The sequence below is a fragment of the Penicillium brevicompactum genome, assembly GCF_028827555.1.
Source record: "Penicillium brevicompactum strain IBT 35665 chromosome Unknown utg000003l_segment0_segment0, whole genome shotgun sequence".
NCBI lineage: Eukaryota > Fungi > Ascomycota > Eurotiomycetes > Eurotiales > Aspergillaceae > Penicillium > Penicillium brevicompactum.
Window position 1 is genome coordinate 4,357,816 of NW_026623206.1, and position 13,720 is coordinate 4,371,535.

A 13,720-nucleotide genomic window follows, 5' to 3' on the forward strand; every position below is an offset into this window, starting at 1 on the left:
TGTTCTGCCGACAACGTTGGCATGCCCTGGACGCCCGATGAGTCTTGCGTGCAATATTTGATCGAAGTCGAGGTATTGGTACTTTAGCACGAACTGTCCCTGATTCTTGCATGACAGATGTTTTTGAGATCTTGGGGACAGAAGTGTGGTATTGCGGGTCTGGCCTCGGCAGTCCGGGTGCCTGTGGGAAAGGATCCGCAAGGGGGGGACGTTGACGGCATCGGCCTGGTCATCACGAGAATTCAAGATGCAAGAGTATCTCGTTAGATAGTGAGTTGGCTGGTGCACATGTTGGTGAGCGAATTGAGGAAAATTTTCGTAGGAGGGGGCTGTGTGTGTGGATGAGGAGGGACCGTCAACCGGCGAAAAGAAAACCTTGGAATTCATGGTTGCTTACCGTATCATCAAAATACTAATGGAGCAAACACTTTGGCAATCTCAGCAGAATAACCGGGACTCCTTTCTCAGTTGACCATTCCTCGGCTATACAATTCGAGATTTCAATGTGATCTTGAAGAAAAAGTTATCTTGATCGTTCCTTTGAGTTATGCTTGAATCGTCTAGACCATCTATCTGGGTAAACCGTAAGCACCACTATGAGATATTGAAAATCAATCTTATGAAAACCGGCTCTTCGGTAGTTGGGTTACGATTATCGTGTCCTGCTTAATGAATACAGCGGCTCGCGTGCCCTCTGATCTTGTATATCGCTCTTCACTGGCTACAAGGCATCAGTCTCAGTCTCAATCGACTGGTCTTATATTCTGGATGCGCAAATGTATCCCACATGGTTCATATCACATTAATGTTTGCCGTCGCTTTTGTACTAAACTTCCGTACATGCTTTGCACTCAACCTTCACAACAGCCTCTTTTCAAGGACTTATCGTCACTAATTCACAAGATTGCTTTTCTTCTTCCTTCTCCTTTTATTTGAAATGATTTCAAAGCCTCATCTATTGGAGCGACCTTGTCCTTCTAAGCAGGTTTTCAAGGTCGAAGTTGAGTCAACCATAGAGGGAACAAGTAATTTGTGGGCTCAGTAAGTCTCGAGGTATGGTACATGCTCCACCTCACCCGGAAGCCATTCCACCAATAGACATTGTCTACCGTGGGGCCGACACACCACACTTGTGGTGACTTTACTACGCACTGCTCTATTCATCTTAGCGCCAGCTAGCTAACGGCAATTTTCTGAAATGCAGACCTCAGGCGCCATATCATCCTCATCTGTCACAGCAACAAATACGTTGCTTGATCTGTTGAGCTCTGACCCGGACCTTCACTACTTCGAGAACCTTCGCGAGGAAGCGGAAACCGTCTTTTCAGTAAAAGAGAACTGGAAGCAGCCATCTCGTCTTTCAAAGCTGCGTCACATGGACAGTACGATTAAAGAAACCCCGAGGAGGAGCCCTATTCTTGTACGAGGCCTCTGGAGAGAAGTAATGCCCAAGAGTGGGGTCATTCTTCCTCACGGGGAGCATCTTTAACAAGGGGCTTGGCTCGGCGTCCCTGTTCCGGGTATCCATAACGATGAGCGATTCTACATTAACGCTGAAGTCTATGACCCTTTCGATTTGTTTCAAGTAGTTTGCAAGCTGCTGAAACCCCAAAAGGGAACTTTCCGAACGCTGAAAATCGCAAATGTACTCCGTTGTCTATGGCCAGTGATACTTTTCTTCCATTTGGATATGCGCGCCACTCTTGGTATGTTCTATATTTCATAAGTTTTACTCATCGAGAATACTGTGTGTTAAGCACAGTTGAAAGCACATTGCCTGACTTGCTCTCAGTCCTGGTCGTTGGTTTGCCTCGCATCTCCTCAAGCATATCTTGGCGTACATTGCGGTACACTATAATATACAACCCTTCAACGAACGTCCTCTGAATAACATAATGGGGGAGCACTCTATACCCCCTCCACAGACTGTGATAAAGGTAAGAAGGAGGAAGGTCGATTGAAAGGCGGTATACACGAGGGGATCGGACGAGAACTGCCTGAAGTGCTCCCAACTCCGAACATGCGAACAGTACAAACAGCCTTTCCCCGTGACAAAGAACAGACAAAGGTGTCCGTCCCAACAAAGAACAAACAAAACAAACACCGCGGCAACAAGTCCACTTCACGTGATACCTCTACCCCCATATCCTATGAAACACCACGGAAATCCGTTCCTTTGCTTTCCTACGTACCTTTGGGTGAACCATGACATAAAAACGCCGCTTGAGTATCACATGAGAACCATTTATATTAACAACCTAATCTGTTATCTCTAAATATTGCGAAGGATCTTGCAATGATATCAATCATATTCTCGTAGGGAAGAGAAAAAGCAGCTGTCGGTTCAGAGAGACTTAGAGGGCTCTTTCCCGGATAGCGCCCTTCAGCTGTCTTTGACGAGGTATTTTTTATCCAGGCTTAATCGACATTAATTTGCAGTGTATGCATACATAATATGATTTTACGGAGCCTCCTACATACTGTATCAAGTCGCCCGAGAAACAGTACATGCACAATAGAGCGACGGCTGCTTCACCGGACCAAGTTTTAAATCGAAACAGGTATAGGTATAGCAAGGAGCGATATAATAAAAAATCTAGAGTGGTCTTGAAAAAAGATACCTCCCGTAAAAGTGCAGGCGGATTAAGTCTTATCATCTTATGAGCATATAGTGACGTCAACGGCCACGTAGGACTAATGTCAGTCGCCACACTTCGTTCAGCACCAGAATTGGGCACACCTGTGTGAAAAGCAAACATATCATGGTGAGCCACAAAGATCTGTCTCATCAAGACCAAAATGAATGGGTGCACAAAGAGATTAATGTCTGGATACTTGGCACGAGTATCGGCTCTTTGGCATCCGCAGTATTCTTACTTCGGGATGCAAGAATACCGGCTCCTCAGATTCATCTCTTAGAGTCCCGCGGAGCACCAGAAGATGGACTACCCACCACAGGTGATGCGATGAATGGTTATGATCACCGATCTTCATGCTTGCCTATTGTTTGCGACAAGCATACCGAGTACCTACTTTCTTTAGTTCCTTCGGCCACTTGTTCAGAGCAAACAGCACTCGAGGATTTGAAAATGTCCAAAGGCGATGCGGCCGACACTTGCCTTCTTTGGCAAGGCGATAATCACCTGGAAGCTATCGACCCTAACAGCTCTAGTATCGGATGGAGAGTCTGGATGGGATTGAGGCAATTCGTTCTAAAATCAGAAAAGAGCCTTGATAGAAAAATGATCCGTGATTGTTTCAAGGAAAATTTCTTTTCCAGTGCATTCTGGGTTACCTGGTCCTCTATGTTAGTCTCTCGTCGAAAGACTCTCAAAATCATTGCTAACATTGGCGAACTTAAAAGATTCGGTTTTTGTCCCTGGTCTAGCGCTATTGAATTCCGTCGATGCGTGCAGAAATTCTTTCCCGATCGACGACCTCAAAGCAAATCCGTTCCTCCTGATCGCTTTAGATGCGACACGCAAGAAGATATCATTTTTCCAATAACAACTTTCCTTCAGAAAGAAGGAATTGATATTCACTTCGACGTCACGATCACTGACATGGTCATTGATCAAGATCGAAGCCACCGAAGAATTTCAGCATTTAAATGGGCCAAAGACGATAAACAAAGTACTGTGACGTTTGGCGAAAACGACGTTGCTGTTGTGACTCTTGGGTCCTCCGTATCTGGGTCAACCAGTGGCACCAACACAAAGCCACCTTCGTTGGAATTGCTGAAAGCAGAGGACAGATTTGATAAAAATTGGTCGCTCTGGCTAGCATTCGGCTCGATTTTAGGCGACCCGTACAATTTTTGTACGCGAGTGGATGAGTCTCGAGTGGAAGCCTTCACAACTACGTTCCAAAGTACTAAATGCTTCGACCAGTTCGTCAGATCAGTGAAAGCTGTTGTTGACTCAAGAAATTTTATCGTCCTTCAGAAAAGTAATTGGTCCATCAAACTACTTATTCCTTGTCAACCGCTGTTTTCTCATCAAGCCAGGGATGTCTGCGTGATTTGGGGGTATTGTTCCACCCCTAATCGTGTAGGAAACTATGTGAGGAAAGAAATGCTCCATTGCACAGGGCAAGAGATCTTGGTTGAATTGGCTGAACATCTGAAAATGTCCCGAGATTTTATGTTGAATACCTCGATAACTATCCCCCGTGTGATGCCTCGTTTAGCAGCACCCTTGCTGACTCGGGCTTCCGGAGATCGCTCAAATGTGTTACCAGAGGAGATCACCAATTTGGCAGTTGTGGGCCAGTTTGTCGAGATACCAGACGAGACTTGTGCGACTGTGGATTATAGCATTTGCGGAGCCCAGACCGCGGTGAACCGATTGGTGGCCTCACGATTATCCTCACACAATTGATCGTGCTTCAATTATGGAAAGCTGTGCCTCTCGATATCCCGACTAGGTTGCTCCAATATTCAATTCATAACCGACTCGCATTGATTAATGCTATTGAACTAGGAGCATTTCAATGCCCAATAGGCCACCGACTGGAGGTTACACCACAAGACTCGACCCTTGATCAAAATGCACTATATCGGCATGTTTTCTGGCCTGTTAGGATAGTAAGCCCAGTCGCCAGTTGAGTAAAAAGGGCCGAGCTGGCTTATGGTCCCTGACTCATGGGCCAGCTGGGCCCTTTTTACGTCAACTGGCGACTAGTCCTCACGATCACTGGATCTTAGCTTTTTCTCCTACGCTGTCGTCTTTTAACCATGGCCATTTGGCATAAGCTCTAGAACAGTAGGCATTCGCCTCTAGCTTACTGCCATCGGATATGTGATATTTGATCCTTGGCCAATTCGAGCGTTGAGCCCCTTACATTGGGCCTCGATGGCCCTGAATCAATGTATGGGAGGCTTTAATGCCCACCTAGATATTCCCACGACTCGGCCGGTCGTAGGATTCCATCTATCATAGGATTTCATTTATCGTAGGATATACCACGATTTTGGTAAGCCTTTACTGCCAGTTGTAATGTCTGTAGAGGCTGTCATGATATATCCAATAGACATTCAAGTGGAAATTTGGCTTTCAAACGTTGTTTTGTTCAATGACACTAGTTTGATAACGAGCGGAGCGGAAAGACCCCATTTTAGACATTAGGTCTTAAGCTATCTTGCTCGATTCATATGACATTCAATATATTAATGTTCAAAGTGTGCGATCCAATGATGTTCATGTCGCGCTGTCAAACGAAATCAAGCTTTATGCTTGACAGCGTTTCCTCTGATAAGACTTTGCCTCTCTCTTACTTGCCTTGCCATTTCAGCCTCCATGGTTCTTATTTTTCTTTTGCTAAGCTTCTAGCTCTAGCTTCAGTCGTGCGAAAGCTCGGTCATACACTCACGATCCGCCACAGCAACTGGAGTTTTTGTAAGTTCCCAGAAAGACCAATGAATCCTGGACCTACTTGCTTCTGGAATATTAATTGTGATTTCTTGATTTCTCATGCTCTACCTCTGGGAATCATTTGTCAATCCACTTAGGGGGTGAGTTCGAGACTCTGAATGGAGTTCTTGGCGCTCTAACAGAGACCTTGAATGCGAACACAGATACATCTTTGCTAGCCTCGAACATCCCCTCCTTCGTTGTGGAAATGCCTGCAGAGATTTTGAAATAGAGCTTAAAAAATGTTCGACACGATCTCTTGCCGGCAAAACGGGCGTTCGAGACTGGACCAAATTAAAGTACATGGGCGAAGAAGATATTAATGGTTTCAGACGGATGTTAGCTGGTTATAAGTCTTAAGGCATACTCAAATCAAAAGATTCAAAGAAGGGACCTTGTTCTTCTCTTGGGTCTTTTTAATACACCTCATGTCCGTATCTTCATCGTTCCCTCTCTATCCGAGAATACAAAGGATCTCATAACATCATGGCCACCAGAGCTATTCACCTCATCTCTTTCCGCAATCTTTAATCTCAACGAGCACACTTCGCAAATTTTTTTCCATCGGCAGCAGACCCCAAACGGGGAAATTTGACCCACGCTGTCGGTGAACCCATGCGGGCTACATCCTCTTCTTTGGATTCAATCCCCTTGAAGATCTTCAAGGTTTATATTGCTTCTTCTTTGGGTGCGAGATTGGTACTTTGCCTTCGATCAGGGGCAGCAGTTTATCCAAGTGTACAGGTTTGGTAAGGAACATATCCATACCAGACGCCATTGCTTCGTGTTCGATTTCGGCTTGCGCGACGCCAGTAAGACAGTAGATGAGTGTGGACTCTTTTGTTTCCATGGTATTTTCCAACGCGCGGATTTGCCGAGTAGACTCCAGACCATCTATGACTGGTATCGAAATATCTTTATAGAATCAATGTTAGCTTTTTAGAAATAATTGGGTGAGGAATAGTTTGGTAGTATACCTATTAAGATGATAGCAATATCTGCTGTATGTTCTCTGAAGCAATCAAGGGCCTCTTGTCCGTTTTGTGTAGTAAGGTAATTGCAACCTAATTTCTTCATGTACGCAATCAAGAGTTTGAGGTTGATAGTATTGTTGTCTACGAGAAGTACATTTGTTGGGAAGTTTTGCTGGGGTTGAGATTTTTCTTCCGCGGAGGACTGTTTGGTTTCTGACGTGTATGGGATACCAATATCCCCCGAAGATGGTTCTTTTGGCTCCTATAGCTTGTTCGAATTTTCATTGCTGGATGTTGGCTGGTTGCTATCTGGATTCTGTAGTTGGAGGAATGAGTGTCTCTCGAACTCGTTAGGTGGTAACGGCAGAGCGGTAGTTGTTCGAGTATTTGAGATTTCCCTTTTGTCACTGCCTAGATTGAATTGTTGTTGCTGTCGTCGGAGACATGTTTCCAAGGTTTTTGCTAGCTTGCGAGGCCCACATGGCTGGCTAATGAACTCCACAATTTGTGCCCCATTTGAGTGGCTGTGGCCCAAGGACATCGAATGCGCCACTTTCAGGGACGAACATATGACAATGACAGGCGGAGGCGACCGCCGTTTTGCTACTTTAAAGGATGAAACTATGTCTGGTAGACTCGTTCCCTGCAAATATGTATGTGGCACGATACAAAAATCGGTATTGCCAAACTCTTTGTTTGACAGCGTAAACAAATGGGTGTCCATCTCTAACCAATCTCGACATAGCTTGTACAGAGAGAGATAAAGTGACACATCTTTATGAGAAGAGCTTAGTCCCACAATGGAAATGGTTTTCCCTGACATCAGGCCGTGTTCCTCAATAGGGAAAAGGTCATCGATAAGGCAGTCGCTCGACCCTGACTTGGGGATATAACCCAGAACCATTGTTATGACGACCTCAGTTCCGACATCTTTCTCGGACTTAACTTGTATATTGCCACCAAGTGACAATACTAGCCGACTGGTGATGTTAAGCCCGATGCCATTACCGGATGACAGGGTATCCTCCTAGGAAAAGGCGGTGGTCATTTCGTTCTGGACAAAATCACCCTCCATGCCGCACCCAGTATCAACAATAGATAGAGTGACTTTCGACTGGGCGAGATTGCCATCGTGATTGGGCCCCACGGGGACTGGGGCTGCTTTCAGCGAAATAAAAATGTAGCCCTCTTTGGTCAACTTCAAGGCATTCCTAAATATATTCGTCAAAATCACGTGCCACACACCGGGTCGAGTAGCAAACTTGAAGTGTTGAGTGTGGTCAATATCAAGAACTACCAAAACTTTGTTCCGCTTGTTATCAGAATTTGTATGGTCGGAACTACCCTTGAGCAATTTGTCGCTTTTTAAGAAAGAATAGCCTGTAAAAACAGATTCGATCGATTCCTCCATAGCAGCATCAAGTTGAATGATGAAATTCTCATCGATCTTTCCTGGCCCTATATCTTGCTCGGCTGTGACTCCTAGATAACTTGTGTCCTTTAAAGAGTTCGACCGAATATCATTGATACTAGCATATTCAAGAAGCTAGTCAATCGACCCAAGTAAAGTGGACGCACAAGATAAGATTGTATGAAGAAATCCTCATTGTAAGACATCCATAGAAGTATCAACCAATAGGTCGACGACACCAAAGATTCCATGAAGAGGAGACCGAAGTTCGTGGCTGATTTCCGCTAATAGATCTGCCTTCGCGTATTCGGACAGAAGAGCAGCTAGCCGGTTGACTTCCGCCATAACACTGTTTCCAAATGCGAATAAAAAGGAAAGTTCGTCGCTGGAAATGAAACCGCGATACGGAACTCTTATCCATAATAAACAGCACGCGTGCCACCTCTCTTTATGTAAGTCCCATAGGGGCGAGAAAATAATACTTCTAGCATCAGGTGCAATCTGCAACAATGTCATAGAATCCTATCGTATTTTTGTCTTGCTTGACTTCTTATACTTTTTGCCAGCGGTGCGGAAGCAGTCTTTGCCTTCACCGGTATCGCTCGCTGGCATACTTCCATCTTCGTTATAATTGAAGATTTTTCCTCGGGGATAGCGACGGAACAGGTGTCCGAGGAAATTCTCCGACAACACAATTTTGTTATCACCGATCAATTGATCGTTCACACTAGACACACCTAAAACGGAGAAACCGAATATTTTACAGGGATTCTCTATATTTTTACCAACACTTGGTAAATGCGCTACTTTGGTCAGATCGCGCCATGTGGACCTTTTTTGAGCTGGGACCTTAGCGTCATCCTCGCTTAAGAAGGACGTACCTCCGCCGCTAGTCTCAGAATCGCTCGGAGCATTTACCAGCGCCGATTTGGACCCAACTTTGGCGTCAAAAAACACAGCAGCTTCCATCTCAATGCTTTCGCGAATGATGTTAGCCGCTTGTGAAAAGGTCTCCTTGACCTATGTAGCATATAGTTCTTTCGATCTTTGCTTGTTGCGGTTCTTATCGTTGGGTTTGCTACTGGTTAAATGTGACTTAGGCTTCGCGAAATCTTTGTGCTAATCTTTGCCTTGGCTAACAACTGCTGTCTCTCTTTCTGTGTTGTAGGCTTTGACTATTGATGCATGTTGTAGTTACTTGGGCGAAACGGTTAATGGCGCGGGAATGCTTTTGTCATAGCCCGAGAAATGCTATCCTCAACTTGCTTTTCCTGTTATCTTTCGTTGATTTGACCTTCCGCAACTTCTTCGCCCGGGGTAAGGACTTCCTCATTCGCATTGCTCCACGAGTTTCGCAAGCTGCCTTTTCTGTCAAGGAAACTTCCGAGTCCAATTATCATGCGCTCACTCCGACGTTGTTGGTTTCTGGACTTGATAGCACTTAAATAATCCATGACAGTATTTGAAATATCCACTAAAAATTTCTCTAGATCCGCATCTAGCGGTCCATAGAGCTTATTGTCTAATACCACGTAAACGCCGATCACAATACCCTTTGGGCTGATGATAGGACTATAAGCTAAAAAGCGAATATGTGGATAGTTAGTGACATCTTGATAATCCTTGAACTGTTCGTCCTGTGTGAGATCTGGAACGACGAGCATTTTTGCACTTGAAGACTTCATAGCAGCTTGGCAGAAACCTCGGTCATATGACATATTATAGCCCCCCAATCTACATCCTATCGTGCGTAGTATGTTCCGTGTTATCCTGGAGACTGAGGGTTCGTGTTGCTTCGGTAAGGATATATTACTCGTATCGACCAAAAAGCGAAATTAATACGTATTTGGAATCTAGCCGCAAAGTGCCCAGCTGAGCGAATGCGGTCAGAACAGAGTCTGACGATGGTCGTGCAACGAACTCGGAAGGCAATGTGTGTCGATTGACATGCTGTAGGGTACCTATTTCCGAATGATAGGGCGGCAGATACTTGAAGAATTCTCGTTCACGATATGCACCGAAGCTGACTTGCTGGAGCCTTCGCTGGGCCTCTTGTAAGTCAACCGGATGGGACATTACGCCTTCAAAGATTGGTGGGGACCTAGTTGGACCCCTGAAACGCCCAAGGAGGTATTGAACGGTCCAAGGGAAGGCACTGAGTAGTCAACACTCAGGCGATAGGTATATTGAACAAAGGCTTATGGCAAGAGAAAACCGCAAAAATGGAGCGCAATAGAGACTTGAGGGGACTTGTATCAATGAAGTCCGTCGCAAGCGAATCACGTTATCAGTCTTATCAAACTCGTGAGCTTATTGCGCTGAGTCAGCACAATTTTATGCCCGGGTGCCCGGGTGCCCCGCACCTCAAACTTTCACTTTGCATCAATACCATTCATAGATCCCCGTGGACATTCCAAGGTTGTAATTATCCGATCGCTGCCCAGACCCGGGTGATTCCAAACTTATCATGGTCGTTTGTATGAACCTTGTAAACGATCATCTGAGATCGAGGTCAATTAATTAATACAATATTTCAATGGTTGTATATCTCTACGCATTAGGCACCTGGGCAAACGTTATGTTAAATTGGCCCAGGGATATCAATTGCTTTAAGATCGAATATTTGTGCGGTCACCCGGGCATGTCCCTGTCTTTCCAAGATTCGCGTTTAGATATTCTCATTGTGACAAAATATTAGAATCTTTACCACTGCTTTCTCTTCGACCACCTGGGCAGCGAACTGCTCGGCACAACACTACTAGGTAGGTATGTTTGATATACTGCTTGTTCAAAATTCTCTATAAAGATGGATATCCGCTATCTTATTCACATTCAGGCAAAATACTAGGAAATAAAACAACAAGTGGGCGATATTGAGCTTACCTTCTGCGTACTCAAAAGAACAATCTGACTTCGACGGTGACAGGTACTGGGCTACCATAAAAAGCCACGTCATCGATAGGAGCCTCACCCACTTCTGCAGTCATATCTTGGCCATCTGGGATCCGCTGAACTGCTTCATCATCAATGATGACTTTCATGCCGTTTGACCTGATCTGAAACAGCTGGACTCTATGAGCCTGGCTAATTTGTCGTTTCTCACAGATCTTCACCATGAGTTCCTGCGCGGTACGCTCTGCCAGATAAACAGCGGTGTGGTAACCATCTTGTTGTGCGTTGCTTTTGTGAAAGCGGAGATAAAAACATGCCACTAGTTTTTCGTAAGCACGTGTTCATTTCAAGGTTGTCTGGGCTAGGAAATTTAACCTGCTGCTGTAGGTCTTGAATTGACATCCATCGGTTCAGCACTTTGGGTAGATAGCATGAGGATTTCAGAGTTATCATTGCAGTCGATCAACTCGGGTGGTTCTGATTTGAGAGGCGGCTCACGTGGCTGCTGATCCCCCGAGTTATGTGTCTGACTTCTCGACCTGCTGCTCGATGTTGATGGAGGGGTGAGAGTTTGCAGAGTCGGTTTGTCTACTTGATGCTGAGTTTGCGCCTCATCCACTATGTGGATTGGGAACAAATCCGGATCATCTTTCTTCTCACCCGGAAGACAAAAAGTGCTGACGGGGTGATTGGAGGAGAATAGACTTTGCATTCTCAACACTTCAGCGTCTAGACTGGGACCGCTTGTATCAACAGCCGAGCGAGCATCACGTTTTCGTTTTCCAAGACTGTCATTTGAATCCAAATTTTCATTTTCAGCGGCTTGCTTTTGGCGTTTCTCAATTGCACGTTTTAGCTGTGAGACGTCCGTAAACATTTTGCGCTCAGCGCCGTGATCACGGAACAATTTCACATGGCAAAATCTCAGTTCGGCATCGCCTAAATCGGCTTGTGTTTTAGCACAAAGCCTGAGAGAAGCTCCTTTCACCCCTTTAGAACGGCTGAAGTCCGTCGAAAGAAAGTTGAATCTGACACCTATCGAGCATCCCGATGCCTGTGCGGTGGAATCTGCATACCATATGATACTAAAGCCATCTAAAGATATTCTTTCTAGCTGAGTTCGTCGTTTGTTGCCTGGGTCCAAATCAACAAACTCCACTGCGCGTAAAAGGCCATCTTTTCGATGGGACTCCTGGCCACGAATGTCCTTCCATAGCTGCCAGGAAGAAGTGGGCCTTGATGCTTGATGTTTGTCTTGAAAGGAAACACGTATTGACGTTCGATACTTGACCAATCCATTGGCCAGTGGAGGGGACTTCAGATCGGTGATCGATATAGAGTATGTTTGACCTTTATTGAGATAGGTAATTGTGGGATCATTCGGGTCATGAATCATCGCCGTGGGTGTGTTCAGGGCCACCAGATATCTAGAACTGGAAACTAATTAGCCCAACTAAATTCCAAGCACAATTTGTAAAAAAAAACGAACTTACTTGGTAGTATCATGAGCTACCACAGTTTCAACTCCCGAGAGACTGGTCCCAGGGGAGACGAGCTGAGAGATCAACTGCCCTTGAATTCCCACATCATTGGAATATTCTTGTGCGCCGGGTTCGCCCATAAGTTCATCGGCAAAGGTGGAGTAAACAAATCCACTGAGTGGGTAAGCGGCACTCTGAGGTTCTTGTGGGAAGCATTGTGGATCAAAGCTGTTGTAGGATATGTCGGCCTTGGGTAGATGCAAGGGTGTGACCGGGAATTGGTCAAGCAGTGTTCTAGGTGTTAATAAATATCTTCCGAGGGTTGGTGTGTGAAGATCTCCGGCCGGGCCATGCAAAACCGGTGTCATACCACGTGAGGTATTATCGTGGAAGGATTGGGGTGCAGCGTGCGTAGGAAGCAAGTGATCATCTCTGAAAGGCGTGGATCGCAAATCGCCTAAGTAACTATCAATGGTTGATAGTCAACAGAACCGATGCGACTGTATAGCAAATGGCTATGACAAGGGACTTGGATGCATGAAAGGGGTGAAGATGCTGTAGTGAGACAAACGTAGCTGGATTGCATTTGGTGACTGGCCTGATCACGTCGGAGAAGGATTCCTGGAATTTGTTGATGAGGTTCTTGTCGGGCTTCTGAGTATTGGGTCTAAAGAGATTAATGTTAGCGTATCATGTGTTTAAAGCTCAGGACTAGAGATCTCTATGTACCTGTTCTCAAACATGTTTGATGACAACGACGAAGTTCCGTGAATGATAACGTAGCGAGACGGAAAACAGACATGGGTCGATCAGTCCACGGCAGGTGGGTGTTTACTTACATAAGTGAGAATGGCTCTGTGCGGGGCTTACTATTGGCTACTAGGTTTAATTGCTAGGCTATTCATTGAACTTTTGGGCTATTTTGATTGGTATGCCCTCTCGGAGATACTTACTTATAGAATTCACGTTCCTTGGATGTACCGAAGCTGGCTGGTGTTGCAGGGCCTTTGTTGGTGGGATAGGACGTGACATTGTGCCGGCTGCGGGGTGGCATTATAGTGAATGCCGCAAGGATTATGAAAGGATGATCAAATTCGTTTCTTAAATATAATGAGATAAGGAAGCTACATAGGGAGAACTCCGAAAGGACCGAATGGAAGGACTTCGAACTGCATAAGGGACACTGGGACGAGAGTGCGAATGAATAATGGTAGAAGAGCGAGACGATCAATTGCAAAATTGCCGCTGGGCGGGGGAGCGACCATTTAGACAGAAGCTCGTTATTCGCGATTACTATGGAAGAAACCAGCCAATCAAGCCTTGTGGAAAAGTTTTCCCGACTCGATCGGCTCACTCTCCGGTTTGATTCGTGGAAACTCTTCCATGAGATTTGATTGAACTTTTCTAGGCTATGGCGAATGTCAAAACCGCCTAGCCGTGCCAAGCTCACCAATACGCATGCCGTGGTGAGTGGGTCGGTGGCCTTGGCGCGGCTACTCGATATCCGCAACGAATTTCCGTGGCTCAACAATAGTCTACAGCCTGCTTGCT

The 13,720-nt window shown here is 45.5% G+C and overlaps 4 protein-coding genes across 4 annotated transcripts; all 4 read right to left on the reverse strand.

Moving 5' to 3' along the window:
- Positions 1 to 6,072: 6,072 nt before the first annotated feature.
- N7506_005427 (response regulator) lies at positions 6,073 to 6,488 on the reverse strand (the record flags this gene model as incomplete). The annotated part of the gene is made up of 2 exons (XM_056954721.1): positions 6,073 to 6,326; positions 6,389 to 6,488. 2 exons carry the CDS (start codon positions 6,486 to 6,488, stop codon positions 6,073 to 6,075), a joined length of 354 nt encoding a protein of 117 aa, XP_056813610.1.
- A 159-nt stretch (positions 6,489 to 6,647) lies between these two features.
- Positions 6,648 to 8,312, reverse strand: N7506_005428 (sensor histidine kinase; the record flags this gene model as incomplete). The annotated part of the gene is made up of 3 exons (XM_056954722.1): positions 6,648 to 7,412; positions 7,446 to 7,931; positions 8,001 to 8,312. The coding sequence occupies 3 exons, from the start codon at positions 8,310 to 8,312 to the stop codon at positions 6,648 to 6,650; spliced, it is 1,563 nt and encodes a 520-aa protein (XP_056813611.1).
- Positions 8,313 to 8,318: 6 nt separating this feature from the next.
- On the reverse strand, positions 8,319 to 9,514 carry N7506_005429 (uncharacterized protein; the record flags this gene model as incomplete). Its single annotated transcript, XM_056954723.1, has 3 exons — positions 8,319 to 8,816; positions 8,937 to 8,971; positions 9,091 to 9,514. The coding sequence occupies 3 exons, from the start codon at positions 9,512 to 9,514 to the stop codon at positions 8,319 to 8,321; spliced, it is 957 nt and encodes a 318-aa protein (XP_056813612.1).
- A 1,544-nt stretch (positions 9,515 to 11,058) lies between these two features.
- Positions 11,059 to 12,912, reverse strand: N7506_005430 (uncharacterized protein; the record flags this gene model as incomplete). The annotated part of the gene is made up of 4 exons (XM_056954724.1): positions 11,059 to 12,121; positions 12,182 to 12,634; positions 12,741 to 12,836; positions 12,899 to 12,912. The coding sequence occupies 4 exons, from the start codon at positions 12,910 to 12,912 to the stop codon at positions 11,059 to 11,061; spliced, it is 1,626 nt and encodes a 541-aa protein (XP_056813613.1).
- Positions 12,913 to 13,720: the final 808 nt, after the last annotated feature.